This window comes from Apteryx rowi, unplaced genomic scaffold, assembly GCF_003343035.1.
Source record: "Apteryx rowi isolate R43461 unplaced genomic scaffold, aptRow1 scaffold_148, whole genome shotgun sequence".
Classification (NCBI taxonomy): domain Eukaryota; kingdom Metazoa; phylum Chordata; class Aves; order Apterygiformes; family Apterygidae; genus Apteryx; species Apteryx rowi.
Window position 1 is genome coordinate 1130052 of NW_020447730.1, and position 22566 is coordinate 1152617.

Here is a 22566-nt window from a genome sequence, read left to right on the forward strand (position 1 = left end):
GGTTTCTCCATAAGCTCCTTGCGTCTAGTTCCAAACCAAAGCTGGCCCCGTTTCCCCCCCAAACCCTCCCGGCCTTGCCGTGCTGAGGATCCCGCGCCGCCGCGGAGCCGAGAAGCGAAACCCGGCCGACGGGCTGCCGAAGGCGGGAGCGGGCACCTCCGTCCRCCTACCTAAAGCCCCTCGGCCCCGGCAATTGAAGCGCCCCGCGGCATCTTCTCCGCTTCGTCTCGCCGGTGATCACGCCAACACTCGGAGGYGGCGTTTTTGTAAACGCTAGTTCAGCCGCGGGAAGCGGCGCAGCCCTCCGCGTCGTCCCCAGCACCAAGTACCCGCGTCCTCAGAAGGGGCTCGTGCCGCTGCCGAAGCGCCGCGCAAAACAACACGGCGACACGACCCACAGACTCTTACTGAAATGTTTATTAAGATCGAACTTCAGAACAACGGATCGGAACACAATGTAACGTGGAGCAGAATACTTCTAAATTGATTTTTTCTACGCGTAAATGAAAAAAAAAAATCAAGATTATACAAAAAGAACAGAAAGTGCGGAACACAATAAAACAGTTCTCATGCAACAAATCTCTTTTTTCTTACTTTTAAAACAGAAAACAAGCTCAACAGTGTAGAAATAAAAAACATACATACATTATGCCGTCTACTCACTCAAACATTCATCTGTGACATTACTTTTCTTTATCCCTTTTTCCTCATAAAACTTAACATTATGTGTTTAACACATGCTTATAAACATTGCTAAACTCAGCAAGAGCTATTATAGTGCCCCAACTTAATAAGTTGATAAAAAAGTAGTTGTCATATGGCCAGTTCACAAAGGAACTAAATATTCTTTTTTTTTTTTTTTCTTTTTCCGCTATGAGATGCCTATATGCAGCTTTCTATTAATATGAGGCATTTAAAATAAGCTGGTCATTTGGCTACCAAAAGGGCTTAGTGTTCATGTTACATCAGAAAACCAAACCAAACCTGGGAACTGCCGATCTGCGGAGCGGGAAGGCTTTCTAGCTTTGGGGCTATTAGCTACAATTTGGCTATCGCTGAGTATTGAATAGGTGCAGACGAAATAAGGCTAAGGACTAGTTAAGCGAGGCTACGCTCCTATCAGCTCTACCCACAGCTTCCCAATTTCAGGAGAACGCCTCAGGGCACGTCACATCGAACCAAGGCGCTGGGTTTCCTCTAAAACTTTCGCAGGTCAAAAAAAGGCATCGAAAACCTCTTAATTTTAGTTGGGTGTCGTTACGCGGGTGGAAAACGCTCGCGGCTGAATTGCTGTAACTTCTGCRGCAAACGAGTCGGCTTCGAGCCGGCCCCGCTCCCGTTCCTCCGTGCTCTCCGCAGGACCGGCAAGGCAAGGTTAAAAGACAGGTTGGCTGCAGGGCTATTTGGGTTGCGGAAACACAGAGGGACAAAAATTCCCATCAGTTTGACAGGATATGATCTTAATTTAAATCGCAGGAAAAACTGAACATCCTAATGGCCAGACCTGGCTGCCCTGACAGGCTGAAGTCATCTGTTAGCGCCATATTACGAAAAGACAGTTGAGCCTGTTCGTTAYTATCTAATACCATTTCCTAAAACTGTCCAAACTGCTGACCCCCTAAACTAAAATGTCATTTGAATTTGAGCGTTTGCAGCTTGCCTTTGCAAATCGCTTGTTCTGGATGCAACATGAGAGCCAGCAAACTTTGGGTAGCTCAACTTTGTAAGAAAATGACCATTTTCAATGCAATTTTTACAAACTTTCAGCTTTGTGGTTCAAGGAAGAATAACAGCTAGAGGACTATCCGCGACCATAAAGTTCCTGCAAAGAAAAATAAAATTTGGTATTTCTTATACACAGTCATTAATACCATTTCTGTGCAACATTTGGTGTTCGTTGTATTTATTTGGCCTATTAAAAGAAAACAAGGACAAAACAGCTGCAAAYAAAACCAACTTCTCCTTCACAATAGATACTTCAGATGCCGAAGCTGCTACATGTGCTCAGAAAACCATGCAGGATTTCACTTAGTCACTCAAACGGGATATATATTTATAGCTGAGCTTGTGTCGCGTGGGCCTGGGACGAGGGAAAAACTGGAAGAACTTGGTCGAAAACGTTGTGGAGTACAGTGACAAAGAGCGTACAGCCATCAAATCATCATCATCATCATCATCATATTTTGGCCTGAACAGCGCGTATATATATATATATATATATATATATATATATACGTACACACAGCCACATATACACACACGCATCTAAACCTCAGCGATCAAACTACAAGTCATCGTAGACGCGCAACCACAGAACGTGGCACAACCCAGCGACTTGTCTCTGCAAAAATGGAAACGACCGAAAACGTGAACGACCACCAAAATCCCAACTCGGACCGCTGAGCCGCGCTTCTGGGCAGGAAGCCACCGGCTGCGCGCGGCCGTTCCCCTGCTCTCCCTTCCTGCCCGACCGGGCGCCGGACGCGGTGCCGCTAATAAAATTCAACTTTCTCCACCTTCTACTCGCGAACGCGACGTCAACCCGCAGAGCGGCGAACGGATGCAACGAAGCCACCGGTGGCTGTGGAAGTCCTCCCCCGGATCACGGAGGACATTAGCCCAAGGCCAGGCTCACCACACACCAAGGACGAGCAGCTGGGGACGGGTTTTGATGGGGTGAAAGGAGGCTTTTAAGGAGGGATCTGGCAACGAAATCGCCGTTGTTGCCGTTGCCGTGCGGGAATTAAATGGGACGGGAGAGGAAGGAGAGAGGCCGAGCCCCGCTTGCACGCCAGCTCTGCAAGGAGCTCGCRGCCCGTTGTGTCCCTGGCTCCACGGGCAGGATTGGTGCTTACAAGGAGACCAGGAGGCCACGTTCACAGCCACCTCTCCTCAGCCCTCTGAGTGGGGAATATGTACTTAAAAAAGGCTCTGCACGGAAGGGGAAAGGGACACGAGGTGTTTCAAAGAGTACTAACTTCTGGTGGCTTCACCGGCTTYTTCCCTCCCGACGCTGAACAACCCACATCTGCCCAGAGCTCTGCTTACCACCAGCGCTAGCTAATGGCCCGATTCACACTATTACAAGGCTGTTCAGGTAATAAATCTCTAGGAAGGTCAACTAACCAGCAGGAAGGGAAACATCCCTAAGAAATTATTGCTTCTGTAATCCAAAATTGCCATCCACACACAGTTCAGATCCGGCCGGCCTCTACGACAACCCGACGGTGCAAAGTCCGCACTACGCCCACCAAAAYGGTTGCGTTTGAGCTTCTCTGCTTTAATGCAAAATTACTTCCAGGCGTGCGGCTTACCCGCTACGAAGTTCTCCTTCAGCACTCGCGAATCCGAGCACTAACGGTGTCCAATATCAGAGGCGTTATGTGTCGCTAGAAAGACCGCGGCAGAGCCTGGAAAACCGTTTAGAGAACAGAGCAACGCAGAAGTCAATCGCCAAACCTTAAACCTGCTGCAGGCAAGACGCAAAGAGATGGAGCACGTGGGATCAAACTGGCAAACCTGAAACGATACTTATTGTCCCCGGAAGTAAAAACAGCCCCCTCGACTCTCTTCTTCCCCCTTCATTTCTGCAAGAAGATATAAAATCTAATACTTTACCTTTTGGATGCGATTGAAGAAAAGAAAATAAAAAAGGAAGTCTTTTTTGCATCAAAGGAGAAGGCGAGGGACACGTGCAGAAGTAAGGGAACGCCCACCCTACCCTGAGAAGCGACGGGGCTCGAAGGAGAAACCTCTCAAACTCGAGGGAAACGTGGCATTAGCACGACGAATCGCCGGCACCGTCCCCGGCGAGGGCCCGCGGCGGCAGAGCTGCGGTCCCCGGCGCGGGAGGAGCTCCTTTGGCAGGGGCTCCCCACCGCRCGTTCTCCTGGCGGCACTACAGACRCTCGGGAGCCTTTACAATGGATAATTATTTCCTTCGGCTTCGCAGGGGAGTGAAATACAACTTCCTGCTCCAAAGCAGCGCGCGTGTTCACGCGTTACAAACGGTAATCGAGCAGCCCCGTAAACGACCCCGAACACGGATCCGAACGGCCCGTTCGGAGGAAGCGAAACAAATACGCGTGATCTCATCGCCCCCAAACGGTTTTACCTTCCCTCTGCCGGCTGGGTCGCAAGAGGGAGCTTCAGCTCCTCGTCCCTCCCCAGAGCTGGACCGCGGCTCGCTCGCTYGTGCTGCGAAAGGTTGTTTGGGCTTAAGGAGCTGCTACGCGGAGCGACGCGAATCCAAAGCYGCGTTCGCGATCGACGCAACTCGCCGGCGGTGGGGAAAAGGGCAAGGCTGGCGCTGACCAGGGAGACGCAGGTTTTCACGCCGTAGCAGAACCGTTCGAGAAACGGAGGTTAAAAGAAGGGATACTTGACAGCGTTCGTCTAACCAAAAGCAGAATCTTCAAAAAAGGTTTAAAAATAAAATATTAAAGCCACTTTAAAACGTCTAACTCAGTTTATATTTTACAAGAATGCCAGTTATAGGGTGAAATACAACACTCATTTCTGTTATATATGAATATCACCAGAATATATTAAATGTAACTGAGATGATAAAATGCACTGCAGAAGTTCAGTTAAAGTATTTCTCGCAACTGATTTCTTCCGTAAGGTCTTATATTCTTCAGTAGTATTATTCCCCTGTCTGAACACAGTTCACAGTATGTGTTCTAAATAAAAAATATTCACCTTAAAGAAAAACGACTTTCTTGAGACACTTGGAAAAAAAAAAAAAAAGCCCTGTGCGATCACGTGTACTTTAGCGCTCTGAAATTTCACCGGCCTAAAAACAACATCGCCACCCTTGACAGCACAGGACTTTAGTACTGACCGAAAGCCTTCAGCTTAGAAACACACGTAGGCCACCAGGAACTCATCAGTGACGTCGGCCAAGACTGCGCGTTAACTTCAAACATACCAAAACATACATATTTCTTAAATACATTGACGATTCAAGTAATTTATTAAAAACTGCTTTTCATTTTGAAATATATATTTTTCTTCTGAATGAATATATTGCAGCATGATTTACACATGCACCTTAAAGTACTGCGGTATAAGAAGTTTGAGGCGGCAGAAATCTTGCAGCGAGCTGTGATTTGTCTGTTTACCACATGGATTGACTGCAGCTGGTAGGTCCATGCAAAAACGAGTAAATAGCGTCACAAACACTTCTTAGACAACAACTGGAAGTTCGGTTTCTAAAGTTGCCTTCACTGGCTGCTGGATCTCTGAGCTTTGTCTACTGGGGCACTGCTAGTGATCCCAAAAATATTTTAAATGAGATTAGCATCGCTCTTTTAAGCTCTTCACGGAAAACGTCTTTGCACGGCAGCTACGTCCTGAACCAAGGACGGGGGTACGGAGGTTGCGCTGACGAAATTGGTAGAGCAGCTCAGGAGAGCTCCAGCCTACAGTCCCTCCAATGCAGGGACTGGAACAGCAACGCGTGCTAGCGGATTGAATTTTAAGGCCTAAAAACTGTTTCTGACACAGATTTTTATGCAACCAGACCATGCCACGACGTTACAGAGGTAGGCCTTCGGTTTACCTTGTTGTACTGACACTGCGCCTTTACCTGGGCTGCTGCGTTCCCAGCCGGAAGGTAAAAGGACCGTAAAAAGTGCAATTAATCATCAACTTCCTTTCCCCACTCCAGAGACTCCTCACACCCCGCTCCGTGAAGCTGGCCCCAGAGACGCCCTTCTCCGCGGCAGCTTCATCCAGAGACGATCGGCTTTAAATGCCGAGAAAACCCCAAAGTTCACCGGCACGCAAAACTCCCAGCTAAAAATTGTCACAGCGTGTTCCAATGACATTCACAAAATTCAGCACGTGTTAGAAATACCTGCGAGTGCTGATCACCTTCCCAGCTGCTGCTACTTCCAGCTACGGTTCACGTCACGCACCCAGGGCTATCCATTCCCAACAAGCAGCAGACTCGGGAGTAGCTGTTGAACAGTGCGACTAAAAGAATTCACAGCAGTTTCTTAGAAACCGCAGTAATTGCTTTTGTTTGTCTTGAAAACGATTGCAAGTAAAACTTTTCTGTAGCAATTGCACCAACAAAAACATGAAGTCTAAAATTAACGTTAACGAACTGTAGCTGTCGGACCAATATCATCGTGCTTATGGAAAAGATCGATCAAGATGTCTAAGCATTTGATTCAGGTGCTGTACTAATGAAATCTGAAATGTTCAGACAAAAAGAGCAAGAGACTATAGGTCAAGATAGCTTCCATTTTCAGTTAGTTTAAAAACGGCCAAAAACTTATTTTTTCTAACTGCTAATTGTATACACTGTGAGAATCATGCAGATTAATAAAACTTATTTGAAATCTAAATGTATTCTTAATAAAAAAGTGTTCAGAAATGACATTTCTAAGTTGTAGAGAAAGCAATTAGCATCATAGCTACCTGTTCAAACCTATATTAGGGACTACAGAATTTCATTTACATTTTTGCACGAAACTGCCTGCAATTTTCTGCAAATTTAGCTACAAGAACTGAAGATCCTAATTTGTTCTCTTGGGGAAAAAAAAAAAGGGGTTCCTGATCCTGCACCTGCACTCCCTGGAATGTGTGTGAACGATGAGTGATGGCCTCACACGGCGGACTCGCTCTCCAGCCCCGGCGCGGCGGCCCCTTTGCGCGTGAGCTTCAGAACGGTTGGCTTCTCGGCGTTGGTGCCGTTGCTCTGGGCGGTCTCTGGAGGGCCGACTCCTTTCTGTTCTTCCTTTGGCTCTTCATTGACTTCGGGGTAAATCACCAAGAACGCTGCTGTCAAAAAACCCAGGAAGGATCCCACCGAAGCCACCATGGGAATGACTCTGACCGTGCCAACCACATCCACCACGCCGCCAAGCGCAGAGGCCACGAGGATCTGGGAGATGTAAACCTGACACGACAGAATAGCACAATCTATGCCAAATCCTCGCTTTGAGTTCCCGGGACTATGGTGAATATACTGAAAGAGACAAGAAATACGTGTTAGAAGACAAAACGAAGGATGACGTCAGATGTTTGARCACTAGTATCTTCCCGAAATTTCTCAGCCATGTGGTTGCCTTTACGCCATCCTTGGGCATCATGCAGGCTATGTATGTCCAGAGCAACAGCCTCCGTTTCAACAGCCCTCTTATTTACACCAAGAGACAGGTATTTACTGGGGCACTCCTAGCTTGAACTTGGCCCCAAAATTAGGTTTTGCAAAAAAATTTCAATGAAATCACTGGCGGAAATTGTTCCTGTGATCTTAAAAAGGAATCTCCCTCCCAATCCCCATGCAGAAACATGTTAAAATAAGYGATCCCTGATGAATTTATAGCTGAAACATAGCAGTGCTAAAAACTGGAAAGTAAAGCCATCCTCGTTTCCGGGAGAATCAGTTTGCCTTATAACTTGCCAAACCCATAGCTGCATTCTAGACTCACCGCTCTATCTAAAAAACTGCTAAGAGCCTCACTAACGCGAATGTAACACCTGTACGAAACAGGAGCAACAACCATGCACACAGTAAATATTTCGGTAATTATTTCACACGCATTCAAATCCTTTTACACCTCAGCACAGGGTAAAGCAACGATGACCCTGCTGTTTACTCTCAAGCACTAATCTGTTCTTGGCCCGTGTCCCAACAAAGCAGATATCTCAGATAACTGGATGTACTAAATCCATTTTGTCACTTTGATCTACAGAGAAACGTGAACGCTCTGCCTCGATCAATATATTTCACGTACCTGTTTAATATCATGATATTGTCCCAAAAGCGCGTAGGGGCAGTAGGAGATACTCATGGAGACTATTCCCATGGTGCTGATCATTATCATGGTGACGTACACGTTGGGGAACATAGCCATCACTGCAGTGCCAAGAGAAAAACCCAGCGTGCCCAGGATGTAGATGACTTTTATACTAAGGTCATAGTTGTCCAAGTACTTCTGCAACAACGCTGCAGAGATTGAGAACAAAAGGTAAGTATCAGTTTACTCGGTGAAGTTTTATGGTACGACGTGACCGTGACAGCTCGATATGCTGTTTAGGACTTGGACGCGCTCTGGGTGTTCGGTGTGTCTCAGCGGCGCAGCTCAGTCCTCACTGGGATAGGACGTGTCGCCACTCCAGGGACAGGGGAACAGACGTGAGTTCAGAGACTTGCCGAGAGCCACGCCACAAGGCTGTGGCAAAACTTGGAGCAGAACTCGGTGCTTCAAGGCTCAAATGTGTCCTGGTCCACTCAGTTGGGGTGTGTTAATTAATGCTATCTATTTATTAATTTAACAATGCAGATATGCTCTAAGCTCTGACCACAGAGTGGATTCTGTATCTAATGCAAACACATTTGTCAAATGAAATGATTAGATAATTCAATTTTATAGCCACATTTCGGTTTGCGTTTAGAAACAAGCTGTCTGGACTTTGTTTTGAAACGATTCACCAAAGAGGCAGTCCCCATGACGCCGATCTGTAGAAACATGCTTGCACATGGGCTGCAAAAGGCAGAATTCAAGTGCACCAAAAGCTCTGAATTTTAGAGTCTATATTCCAAGCCTAAATGTTACTGCTAAGGTCCATGGTTGGTTTAGCTGTTATTAGAGAGCAAGAAATAGACTTTAAGCTTCTTGTCTCAGAAATATATTAATTTTGCTTTTAAAAACTCTCTTACATAAGCTTGATTTTTTTTTTTTTTTGACCAAGCATAATTCTAGTTTACTGATGACTAGCTAAATGCCACTCAATATCATTAGGTATGATTTTGTGCTTTATGCCACTCAACAGACCTTTTCATATGTCCACCTCTGTATTTGAAGGGAGTTTTTTATACTGATTCTTAAAGGAGGCTCTCCCATTACGACCATGTGAAATGCTTTTGCAAATTAACCATCGCCCCAAACATGGAGGTGGATGCTAACTGAAGCAAAACAATACATTTATGTAATATAATTTATTYTGCAATATGTTTACGAGGTTCATTCCACTGTCCAGTTGTGCAGACTCTCTTACCTGAACAAACGGCAGCAGTAGCAGCATAAATTACCAGTCCCCAGCATCCCATCTGAACTCCAGCATTATAGTTATGTAACTCAGTTGAATTAGAAAGGGCCTGCAAACAAACCCAAAATCAAAAGCAAAGTCATTGGCTTTTAATCAGCACATCTCGGAAATGAGGAACTATAAGCAGATCTGCCAGTGGTAACACAACTCTGCTCTCTTACCTTTGGATCACCTTTATAGATGACCTGCCCCATGAAATCTGTATAGAACACAGCTTCAGCAATGATTGAAAACCAAGTTAAGAGGTGACAAACGCACARTCTCAGCAGCTCCTTTGGCATCTTTAGCATTGACAACCACAAGAGTTGGACAGTGGTTTCAGTCTCCCCTTCTTCRCTCTCTGTGTCTCCACTTGAATTTGTTGCGCCACTCTGATTCCTGTGTCTGCACTTCTGCCGCTGCCGCTTCTGCATGTCATAGATATCGTTCATGCTGCGCGAGGACTTTATCAAGACGATGGCATTGGCCCGACGAAAACGATAGCGGTGAGAGCCTATTTTGCCATAGTACGAGAAGGTGTAGGATGGCTGACGGTAGAACATGTGCCTTCGCCTTCGCATGGAATTTGAAGTRCTAGATTGCTTCATGCCGATTCTAGCGTGTCCGTTGAGGAACTCTTTTGGTAGGGAGCCATTTGCGTTTGGGACTTTATCTTCATTTAAGTGATTATCAAGCAACATTTCCTCCTCTTTCTCATTGTCCCTGAGGAAAGCAGACAGGCGGTTGAGTTTGGACTTCATGATCTCTTGGCTGGTGTTGTGGGGAGTGTTTGGATATGAAGCATCCTGAAAAATTGAGGGTTCGATGTCATGCAGAAAAAGCAGCTCTGATTCAATTTCCAATGTAGCATCAGGCATGTGCAGAACAGAGTCACTCTTACTTCTTACAATGTTCACCTCGAGGAACTCCATATTGAGATCATGCTCTGACTGAACCTCATCGTGGAATATAGAGGTTCCGTATGGATCTTCCTCACTAATTACATTCAGTCGATTCAGAGGGGGGAGACTACTGCTGAATTTCACGCTAGAAAGTGTGTCTCCTTCCTCATCAATCCTGTCCTGCTGAGGGTTATACTGCTCTTCTTCAATGCTAAAAAGGTGGAGGGCAACRGAGACAGAGAAAATGATGGCTGCAAAGAAGAAAAGGACTTGCTTTTGAGATTTAAAAATACTACCCAAGAAGGTCTGTGTCCAGTCCAGCCCTCCTAGCATGTAACCGATTGCTCCCCCAAGACCTGCGGAGAGATAAAGGAGTTTTGTCACATAACAGGCAACAGCCCCAAAATGCCCCAAAACCACATTCAACCTGACAGACAAGTCTCCTTTCCACTCTCAGTTAACTCAGATGTTCCAAAAGATCTCTCTTTTCATAACAAGTACTAGCTTCTGACTGGAGGCAAAGCAATCCTGGGAACACCATTGTTGACTCTAAACTGTGGTTTTCATGGGACTCTTGGATCACCCAGCTTAAATTTAAAAATAGTTCAAGTAGGACACAGCTTTTGGACTGCCAATAATAAAGTGAAAAAAAAGAAAAGGGAGTTTCTTAAATCAGACAACCTCAATCAAATTTAAATTTAAATTTAAATTCATTTGGGGTTTGCAGTTTAAGATAAACTCCAAGATCACACAAGCAGGATTAGTCCCTTTTTTTTTTTTTTTTCCTGGTAATGTGCCTTCCTTGTGAAACAAAGCCTTTTCAGGAACAACCTGAGAGCTGCATGACCAATATGTGAGGCCCCCGGGGTTTTCATGGGTCCAAAAAAAGAAAAAACATTAAATAAACACAGCTTTGCACTAAAGCATCTTGTTGATTATTGGGGCTACTGTTGCAAGGATCTGAAACTCCACACCTTTGAGCTRTACTGAGAAGGGGTGAACAACAGAGGCAGCAACCTAAACCTGCGCTGGTGCCATGGGAGACTGGTTAAGAGAGAGGGTTGCCAATCAACAGGAGGAGCAGGAGAAGGGACCCACCAGGAGATAGGCTGCTGCTTCCTCAGCCTCAAGAGGGGAATGGGTTATGGCACATAAGGACTGAAAAACGTAGTTGTTTCAGAGCAAAAGAGATGCAGTGCCTCAAGGGCGCACATTTGGGGAASGAGTGGGAAATAAAGGTAGGGCCTTAAGTGTTTAAAGGATACTTCTCCAGATTCATGTCTTTGAATGAGAATGCACAGCTGATGAATGGTGCAGTAGTGAATCTCTCCACCAGTCAGGTCTATAGGTTATTGCCCTGTTCTCACACACTTCTATGTATATGAGGTTCATTAACAAGTATGGAAATGTCCATTTTTAATACTTGTGGCACAAGGGAAAAGGAACTTAAACCTACTTCAGATGTACTAAGATAAATTGTCTTTTAGGTTACACTGCTATTTCCCACTCCATTGATATCAAGAAATCAAGATTAACAGAAATAGCAATAGACTTTGCCCCAGTTTGCTACTGCTCTGTCAGTCTTGTCTACTCAGTCTAAACTTCATGGTAGGGACTATCCCACTCTGGCTATAGAGTACCAAATGCTGAAAAGCCCTAATTTTAACCAAGTGCTTTAAAAACTTTATAATGCTAGCCATCATCTTGTGTTACTTTATTCCCAAGGTACTTGATCTTTGTACTTATCCTTTATATCATATTTTTATTTTACAAGTACTTTTTACTATGCTATGGTCAATGGTCCATACMGATATTCTCTCCTAGAGAGCATTAGGAGCGTCAGTATTAGTAAGGCAACGGCAGTGACAAAAGATGAAAAAAAATGAGAAGTGAGTTCAGGGAAAATCAGTTCAGTCACAACTGGGTCATCAGGAAGATGTGACAGCTGCAGAAGACACATCGATTAACTACATACCAGCTGAAAAGGCATGGACGTTAAGGGCCATATCTTGCTCTTCACTGTCCACCACATCCAACAAGTAGGCCCGAATTGGCCCTTCCATTGCATCAGCACAAAAATCCAACACCACGACACCAAGCACCGTGAGAACGATACCAATGGGCTGCTTGTCTGGGACATCGCCGATAGCCAGACCTGAGGAAAAACAGAAGAGGAATCTGAGCATTTCAGTCAAAAAGGGAAAACTACTCAAATCAAGTATAATCTCCTTAAGAGAAAGGTGGCCAACACACTTACTGGAAATATTCCTTTACGGAATAAAATGGCAATTTCAATTCTTTGGCAGAGCTTCGTGGAGGGTCTGGGACAGAAGATACGTTTTTACTTTTGTAAGACTGATGTTTATTTTTCAAAATATTATTTTTAAAGCACCTCTTAAACCTTTGAAAGCATTGGTTATTATTTCACTTTCCTCACCCGTATTTTTCTCTAAATGTTGAAGGCTGTTTTTATAAACATGGTGAGGGAGGAGAGCATCCAAAAGCAAAAYTATGTACCACATCTAGGAGTTACAAACACAGGTAACTGCTGCTGGCAGCATTCCTGACATTTCACATGGTGCCTAATGTGAAATGGACTGCAGTACAACAGGAGAAAGTAGAATTTACCCCCCCCCCCCAACTCCCTATCTGCTTTTCTTAAACTTTCAGTTTTCTAGATCACTTTTATAAACRAAACTTTTAAAGATGAAGCGACGTGAAGGTATTTATAGGTCATCACATAAAGCATCAGTCCAGCTTCTGTTGATAGCATGGGATGAAGTACTTTTTGTCTACAGAGTAGAAAAGCAGCATTAGTATTTAGCTGGAGAATTTTCAAAGAACAAAGCATTTGCAAAAGCATGAATTTCTTGAATCAGAGAAATTTAGATGTTACACATGCACAATACCGTTCAAACCATTAACATAACGGATGAAAATGGTTATGGAAAGAGATGAACTAGGTAAGCCACTAAAAATCATCTAAACCTCAAGCACTATGATTCCTGCATATTCAGCATTCATTTATACCAAGTCTTCTGAATGCTGAAGAAGTTTATTAGTGTTCCACAATAGGCTGAAAACAGTTTTCTTACATCTGAAAGCATCTACAGTGTCAGTGCTTTAGAGCTGTAGAAAACCTGAACAGTGCGTATGGTGGAGAGAACAACAGTTAGACAAGGTCTATACACAAGTGGACTCCTTGGATGGACATGCTGGTATTAGTCCTGGGGCTGGAGAAACCTTTCAATAGCACTCTTGTAGCACACTCTTGTGCTCCTTGTTCCGCTCCCCAAGACTCCCATTGCCAGAGGCCAGGTTATGAAAAAGGGTATCATAAAAGGGTATCATACAACCATCATCTCAGTTTTGTTGCATCTCCTGTAGTCCCAAGCTGAAATTAGGAGTGCAAGTAGCTGGAGACTAAGGATAGGAAAGTGTGAACATACAATGGGAAGAAGACATACAGTGAAAAAAAATACAAGGTCCATCTAGAAGGAAACCTGGTTACAAACGAGGCCTTTTTTCTGGAAACTTCTAGATAGCCCCTTTGTGAGAGTCTGGTAAGCAATGTCTTTTTTCTCTGAAAGTGGCACAAGCCACCATTTAGCAAAGTTCAATTAAAGAGAGACTAATATTGCTTTAGCATATTGTGCTTTTGCTCTAAATGCTAGATCAGATGGCTAATATCTGATGATGTGAACTGAATGTTAGTGGCAAATCCGCATCTTCTAGTATGGAAATAGGTCTACAGAAGACCAATAGCTCTCACCTGAGTTCACCCCAAGCTCTCTTGGAAGAGGATAGGGTATTCTTTCAAAATCTACTACAGCCACATCCCAGGAATGGAAACCTAAAGAATGCAGCTCACTTTCTCAGCGCACTGCAACAACCTCTGTCTTTTAAAGACTTTTCATTGGACAAAAGTAGCACAGCGCTTTTTGAAAAATGTAGGTTTTCTAGAAAGCAATGCAATAGACTGCATTTACTGTGTAACAAAGAACTAGGAAAACTGAAAGCAATATTTTGTGCTAATTTATTAGAAGGTGAGATACTTCCAAATAAAATATAAGCTCTGTATTAGCTTTGCTTGTTAGTATCAATGGCTGCGGACCTAGATAATGTGTGGAAGTAAGAGCTTGCTATCAAGTAAAATCTTGTACCAGGGCTGCAATCTAACATTTTGCATACATCTGCTGGAGGAGGGATAGGTCTTGGAGCAGAGACAACAATAACAAAGTACAAATGATACCATACGATACCAATTTCAGATCATTCATACTTACTGCTTGGCTAAGTTCAAAAAACATAAGCTAAATGTCATTAATTGGAACAGTTTGTCCACTGCGATTTGCAGAAAATTAAAAGCTATCATATGGCATCTCAGTCTGGCTTTGAAAAGCTAATGTGCTAAGCCAAGGTAATGTTCCACTCATTTCCCTGAATTAGTAAAACTTTTTCACAATAGAGCTGCATCTAACCCAAAAAAGAGAGCCAAGAGGATATTACTAGGTGCTAAGTTCCTTTCATTTGCATCAGACCAACCATGATGTAACATTTCCCCAAATGTACTTGCTGTCACCTCTCCTACGCTAAATTTACAAAGAGTCTTAGATTGTAGATTAAGTTCTGTAGTAAACTACGTTCAAGGGAAACTATTTTTACCAGCTTTGATGGGGGCTCAGGAAAAATTATTTTCCCACATAGTTTTTGATAAACAAATATTAACCGTGTTCTGGGCTTTTTCAATACCAGGTCTAAGAAAAGAACAAGAAAAAGTGAAAAGATAATTTTTGAAATAATGCTGGAAACAGGATGTGTTGCCAGATATGCATTAAAGGGAAAATGGATCACAACAGGAAACATTTCCCTGTGAACAGGTTGCTACAATTTTCCCATGTCAAGGATTGACCAAATTCATCTCAGCAACTGCAAACATTATGCTGGCAACCATTGTATTAATAACTCTGTATTAACAGTTACAGCTATGATTGCACAATACTTAGTCCCGCACTGTAACTTTCAAATAAGAATGAAAACATTTAAGATGGACAGCTCAAATGCAGTGTTGCAGAGACTTCTAATGCCTTTACACATAAGTTAATCAACTGCACATCATTATCTTTGCTTCTAACATAAAAATCTTAACTCAGATAACGTTCGCTAGAAAAATACGCAGGTGATTTCCTCATTATTTACCTATCTCAGAGCCATTAAGGAAAAGTGCAACTCCAAAGAGGACACCAATGCTGAGAGCAAGAATAAAAGGCCGCCGGCGGCCCCAGCTCAGTGTGCAGCGGTCACTAGCCGAACCTATAAGCGGAGTGAAGATCAAGCCCAGGATAGGGCTAAGGAACCAAGTGAGGCTGTAGTATTGTTCAGAAAGACCTAAAACAAAGACAAAAATGATTTAAAGGTTATGTGGTACACACAAAGCTTTTTACTTTATACACGACATCTTCTTACACTTTTGAAAACTGAGCAGTAATTTACCTATAATAAATTCCCTCCCAAATTCACAACTCGATCAGATTTCTTATCAACGATAAAGGAACTGACAACAGACAGAGGAATGAACGGTCCGTACATCTTTCAAATCCTCCGGCAATAAGAAGGCAACAATAGGTATATGAAAGCTATTGAAATAAAAATTAAAAAACCGAGAGATTTAACAGTCACATCACTAGTCTAGATTAGCTACAACTGTCTGAGAAATCACACTTTTGCTGAACTTTGCTGTGCGTGCTGAGGTTTTTTTGGTGATGGTGTGGTTGGGAGGGTGGGGGGATGCCGTAAGGAAAAAATAGCCCAGGTCCGGTGTGTAGGAGCCCAACAGCACTGTTGCATCCTCTATTCATTTGTGGACATATTAAAAAAAACAAGGAAGCCCTAGAGATGCTTGGAAAGCTCTCTGGTTGTAATATACTGATATATCCCCTTCTCAACAGACCTTTTAAGATTCAACATGAGTTCAACATTATAATAGTATTGCACACCCAAGACCACCTCCATAAAGAGTTATTAAAGATTTAATGGACAGAGCCTGATAGACAGAATTTGACTATCATACAAAACATTCGATTTACAAGTGCAAAAATGCTTACTTACGATAAAATTGAACAACGGGCAATAAAAGAAAAAGCAATTATTTGCTAACCTTTAGAGAGCAGCTAAGGAGGCTTGCTTACCTCTGCAGCGGACTAGCTATAGGATTGGACAGAACCATGGATTTATCATGTAGTATCTACCTGGGAAAAAAAATCTGTTGCGAAGGATAAAGTTTGGAGACAGAAAGCTGCAGGGAAGGTAGGAAATAAATAAAAAAAGGCCTGCTCTATACCTCTTTAGCATGGAAAGTACTGGCCTGCAGATGGCAGGCTGGCTCAGAAGAGGTGCTACACTGGGATCATGTGAAATCTGTCTCCTCGGTTTATCAGCACAAGCCAGGTAATCTTTTTGACACGCTTCTGAGCAAAGCATTAAGAACAAAACGGCCAATTGCTTAGTTCATCTAATGCCGAGACGGAAAAGCTCAGTGTCTTTACCCCTAAAAATGAAAAACGTTTATTATTCAAAACCGCATATTGTGTGTGCAAGTAGTATTCGACTTTGCTGGTGAGATCAACCTGTACCTTGTGTTCTCCCTTCAGCCCGCCGAGGCATTCCTTACCGAGCGATTTGAACCAACTTTTGCTGGCTTAATAAGCTAACAACAGCCACCTTGATGAGTATGGAGTTATCAGAAGAGACTTGCCTTTTCTGAACTTGGCCAAAACATGCGCTTTTCAGACCAACATACCCATGAGCATCCTGAACGGGGAAAGCATCATGGCTTGGCAGTCTTCCCCTGCTGCAGGCCTGTACCTGAGGCCAAAGCCCCACGTCAGCACCTACCACCCCACCATCGTCTCCTTTTGCATTAGGTTTTAGGTCTGCGGGAAAGGCCCATGTTTGCCCAGATGTGCTGTGACACCTTGTCCACATCACAGCTCAAACCGCTACTCTGCAAGCTCTTGCTTAGCTTTACCGACTGGTTGGTGATGTCTTGGCAACTAGCCGGTGACACAAAAGTTTTGGCTGAGACATGCTCAGCAGGGCACATCGGGATTTTGGGGAGCACGTTAAGATTAGAGATCGTGGTCAGGAAGCCACGGTTGCTAGTAGAGCTCCTCCAGATCCCGACCCGCAGTTGCATCAGCCAGCTCTCTTCTGAGCACTCTTTTACCAGCAGGCGCAAATCACCAGGGCAGTAGAGCAAACAAAAGCGCAGAGAAAACCTTCATCTCCCCACGGTTTTAACACCTTCTTTGATCCATTTGATCATTACCCTTCCCAAGTACTAAGTCGGCTCAAGCACTGTGTGTTCAGCCGCCACTTTACCTGCGCCAGGACGCTGATGCTTGTGTAAGCCTGGCCTGGCACAGGGGCAGGGGTTTGTTTCACACGAATTAACAACGGGAAGGAGGAAACGTTTAGCCCGAGGCGTGCAAAACCAAACGCCGGGAGAGTTATGATTTATTTAGGGGTGAACGACTGCCACAGTTTAACCGTTAGTGATCTTTTTCGTAGCGATCGCCATCCGAAATAATTTGGTATCATACGCAAATGGGTTGTATATTGAGAATGGAAGCTTATTTTACGATTTACAGTGTGACTTAAGACTATATTAACATGTGATTTGGAACATCTAAATTGAGCTCACCCATCGGTAAGCATACTTGAGAGCTACAGGGAAGGTTTTGCAATAAGCCACATAGTCTCTTCAGATATACACAGATGATGAACTCCAAAGGCTAGCAAGAGCTCTGTTACTAAAATTACAAGCATCTTATGGGAATAAATGCCATTACCTAGATAGATACAAGTAAAATGGATGCAATTAAGAGACTCTCTTCTAGTACTGCAATGGCCAATGAGACATCCAGCTTGGCGAGAAGCAGGAAACATTCTCGCTTTCACGTAAACTGTGAGCAGTAACAAGAAGGAAATGCGAGCACRGGCTCCCGCAGGGACTAGCAATAGCAGGGGGGATCCAGGACACCGGGGCTGGCACAGCTCCCTGTCCCCACGTCCTCGCTGCCACCGCTTCGTGTGCGTGTCCCCAGTCTACAGTGACGCTTGTCTGCCGCACAGAAATCTTAATGCCAGCTGCATCTATCTGAAACGATTACTTCTACATAGCATGAACATAACCTGTGTGCAAATATTTTTCCTCCAACTGTAAAAGCTGCACGTTTCTAAATTGGAAAGACCGCTTCTTTCTGTATGCTTTATAGCCGCGGTTAATCAACTGTCATAAAAACGTCGTAAGATTCTCAAAAAACACGGTGATTTTTCCTGCTAGCATTACTTTGATTTCAGTACTTTCAAGGTCAACTTTGCATGCAATAACTAGAACACAGATTAAGGCCTGCATCATGTCTGGTTTTACAAGCTAGCAGAAGAAAGGGAAAAAGGGGTGTTACCCAACCTCTGTCACAAGCCCCAAATCAGCGAGTCTTACCTTTCTATACGAGAAACTAAAATGCTTTCTTGAGAAGGCTTTATTTTCACTGATTGAAAAAGATTATCTTCCCCAAAAGAGCCTAAATCAAAATATTAACATTAAAATGGCTTGCTTAGTAAAGGACATGAATCTCAATGTTTTCAAAATGGAGCTAGGGGTGTATGGCTGCTTCTAGGGAAGGGAAGAAGAACAATAAAAAACCAAAGTACATAATGTTTGGAGATCCTTCCTTAGACAAACCATTTCAATGTTTTTATTGAATTATGCTCTAGCAGCCAAAATACATATCTTTAGAAAAAGAGGCTATGATAAAAATCTATACAAGAATAGCTGCATGCACAAGAAAAATGCAAGAATTTCTAAAAAAGCTTACAGTGCACCTCTAAGCAAACAGGAAAGAGATAATGTTCAAGTCAAAACAGGAGCAATTCTCATATTCTCAAACTTGTATAATGGCAGGAACCATCCACATGAGCACAACACCATGCGATAGGACCACTTCTGTAACCTAAGTGGCAGGGCTCTTACAAATCGCATACCGAGTGTAAGCTAACAGTTTATAAAATCATCACGTGCTTTTATATACAGTTACACAGAATTTAAAATAGTTATTTATTAAGTGAGGTGTGTGAGCTTTCTTTATCGTAAGTATGTAAACAGTGATGTAGTCATATTACAGTTTAGTTGGTTACTCTAGTGGAAAATTACTGAGTGGGGTTAGGGAAGAAGACTACATATGGGAAGCTGGTGCACATGAAAGCTAGAAAAAAAAAAAAGGAGGGGCAAAAAAAAAGGAGGACAGGGAAAATTAATTTTTAGACAAGAGCGGCAGGAGAACTTCCTCCTGCACCTGTTCGACACCTCCTCTACCGTCCTGTGACACTTCAAAACTTACTTTGGAGAAGTTCTTCATAAAACTCATGCTTCATAGAGGCAAGTCTACAGGTCCTTCATCCTATCATCATGGGGTTGCTTTAATATTTTAAAACAACGCTAGATGTTTTGATGCAAGTTAGAAAGTTACAGACAGACAAGAAGAAATCCAACCCCCAAACATTTTTCCCTAAAAGAGACTGTTTTGGATTTAGTATCTCGGGTGTCTATATAAATGACATGCATGTTTAGGTTGGCAGGCATGATCTGGCAGTAGAAGCAACACAAATAAGGAAACTGAAATTTGAAATACTTTTATATATACATATATATAAAAGTATGTGCATTTTTTTGATATCTATATACCTTTCAAAAGTTTGCTGCCTCACAATGAGGATGAACTCAATCAACGCAACTTCAGAGAAATCAYGTCTGCGAAGGGTCCTTGGCAATCAAAGAAGGTAATTACATACCCTAATGCTTCTTTTCTCTGTACGTACATGTTGCAATACCTACACAACCCAACCATTTCATTCAATAGTTAAAAAACGGGAGGACAGTGAAGAAGGCACCCCAGACATACAGGACAAGATTAAGACATGCAGAAACAAAGAGATAAAGGGAATATTTTGGCACCAAGAAGTTCCTTCTGATACCACCATCTAGCGGTAAGGACACAGACACAGCACATATTTTAAATAAACTTGGCTGAGGCRACGCGCCGGGCCAGCAGCCCTGCAGAATCCAGCCTCCGATGTGCAAAACAGATGAGGCGATGCTGCGGTTTTGACTCGATGTCAGGGAAGTCCCACGCAGTGAGCTTGTCACCCATATACGCCTGCCTCGCCACAAGCTCTGACGGCCAAATATAAAACGTCTTAACCACTGCGCGTTGCTCTGCACATCWGGAACAGGCTGTAACTGGGCTGGGACTGATTTCGTACGGCCAAGAAAACTATCGGATAGCAAATGTTTTTACCAGAGGCTGCTGGGATGCGCAAGGAGACTCGAAAGGCCAAAGCAGCTGCATCCCATTACCAGTTTAATGCCGGTTCTTTATTTGGTCTGTAATTTTCCACGGCCGCGTTTGCCTTTCCAGGTAGCAGCTCTAGCAAAACAGGCTGCGGGAACGCTAACCGCCGTGCACCAGCTTCGGCAACGCGCGGAAAAGTAACGGGGTGACCTCTTGGTGTGTGTGTGGGGGGGGGAATAAAAAAACGAAAGGTTATTATTCAGTGTTTTACTGACAGCTAATCTGAGGAAACACTGAGCAGGGGAAAAAAAACACGGTGGGTAAACAAGGCCCGCGTTTGCGCGGCGAACTGAAGACGGAGCGGGTCACGAGTCAACCTCCGAAATCTCATAYGCGTCGGTGAGAAAAAGAGCAAAACGCCCAGGCACGGCTCGCGCTAGCAGCGCCGGCTGCCACTGAGACCCTTGCAACGTGGCATTTCCCAGCCAGCTACAAACAAACAGGACACTGGCTTCTAGTAAATAAGGGCTTGTTTTTTCCCAGACAAAAAAAGGGCCCAACAATAGTGGGACCCGCAGGGCTCGCGGTTCACAGGAAATGCTCACTGTGTCACCCTCGGTCCCAGGGCCGCGGGAGGTCACGAGCTACATGGAAGAAAGATTAGGTTGCATGCAGCAGTTTCTATTCAAAACCTCTCCTTTTTTTTTTTTTTTTTTGATAAGTTCTATTGGGGGGAAAAAAAAATAGGTCTTTATACGCTTAACAATGAGATCTGATATGGGAATAGGATGCTAAGCTCCTGTTTTCATTTGTCAGAAATCATCACCTAGAGGCTTGTTTGTACTCTTAAAGTAAACACCGTACAAACTTCCGTGCTGCCAGAAAGCAGCTGTCGTGCTTTGCAAATAGCTTTGTACGCTGCGTTTTTGTCCTGCGTAAAACACTGGAGGCTGCTAAAAATAGTTCACATTGATCTGTTTGGAACGTATTGGTTACACAAGCCGCTTTGTTTTTACAGAGCGCAGCAAGCAAAAGCGACTGCTTGTCCAGAACCTGCCGAAGAGTTAAAACCCTGCTCGTCGTCTTGCGAGGACAGCATTGAAGGAAACCCTGTAAACGCAATAATTTTGTTTTYTGAGGATCTGAGGAATAGGGATTTCAAAACATTGTTGCAATCACTGTAAAAGCGCACTTTCCTATCCGTTCCTTGATATTTAAAACAAGAGTTGCCGCACATTTTCATCTCCCAAGAAACCGGGAACGGAGGCTGCATGCTTATTTTGACAACCGTTTCAACCCCAAACTTTAATTGCAAATCCCCCTGCTTCTTGCTGTCTTCCGTCAGATTTCTAACCTCCCTGCAGAACAGGGCGAAGCTGTGGAGCTCAAATGAGCCTCCGAACTGCCGAAACTTCCTTGAGCCAATACGTGTCGAGCTGACGCTGGAACGGGCTCGACTGGTGGCCTGAGCACTACATTGCAACGCAGTATGTGCTGAGTACGGTTGAGGATCTCGTACCCACGAGAAACCTCCTTGTAACCTGTGGACCGAAAGAGGATCTGCGACCAGCAAGGAAAGGATATGAAAAAACGCGGTAACTTCTCCTGGCAGGCCCGTTACCACACTTTGAAGAGCTTCCAAATGCGAGAGTGCAAGTTTTTAAGAAGGAAACACTTTGAAGTACCGCCTGAAATCAGAGGCTGGTATCATAGGAGAACATGCAGCACCCAGTTTGCACCCCTGGCGTTATAGTTTCTTAGGGCTGCTGGTGGGAGAAGAAATGCACGGGAAGATGAGTCTCCAAATGCAAGAAGCTACGATTTAACAGCGGACTTCAGCTTTATATGAAAGTTTTGCTCTTAAATTACTCCTGCCCAGCCAGTATTACAAGACTGCATTTGCTCAAGCCAAGCGCTTTTTAGAAGCTGTTTTGCACAAGCTGCAAACGCCACAGGAAACTGGAGAAAAACTATACTGACCAGTATGTGTGACCACAAGGGTCATTTTAGTTGCAAGCGTGCAGGTGGAAGAATACAGAATAAAAAGAAGAATACAGAATAATACACTATTAGTACCGTAAGGCTTTTGATTGCCGTTAACTTTCTACAGAAAAAGGAGAGTTAAAAAGTTGTCAGGCATCTTACATTTGCTCGGTGTCTTAGAATGACCTATTGCAATAAATACAACAAGAAAACAGAGCAGTATCAAAACTGTTACTTAAATCTTCCCYCCTAGCAAAATTTACATCCTGAGATTAGTCTGTCTG

General features: G+C 43.8%; 1 protein-coding gene across 4 annotated transcripts in view; it reads right to left on the minus strand.

Annotated features, from left to right (window-relative positions):
* Nucleotides 1–399: 399 nt before the first annotated feature.
* Nucleotides 400–22566, minus strand: part of SLC45A4 (solute carrier family 45 member 4) — a 54344-nt gene continuing 32177 nt past the window's right edge. For 3 of the 4 annotated variants that reach the window (XM_026058508.1, XM_026058507.1, XM_026058510.1), the window contains 6 exons: nucleotides 15147–15335; nucleotides 11923–12102; nucleotides 9228–10303; nucleotides 9016–9115; nucleotides 7752–7963; nucleotides 400–6979 (listed from right to left, as the gene is read on the minus strand). In XM_026058508.1, coding sequence (XP_025914293.1) covers nucleotides 6617–6979; nucleotides 7752–7963; nucleotides 9016–9115; nucleotides 9228–10303; nucleotides 11923–12102; nucleotides 15147–15335 — 2120 coding nt within the window. In that variant the 3' untranslated portion in view covers nucleotides 400–6616. The remainder of the gene's footprint in view (nucleotides 6980–7751; nucleotides 7964–9015; nucleotides 9116–9227; nucleotides 10304–11922; nucleotides 12103–15146; nucleotides 15336–22566) is intronic. The other variant, XM_026058509.1, reaches the window with a different exon arrangement.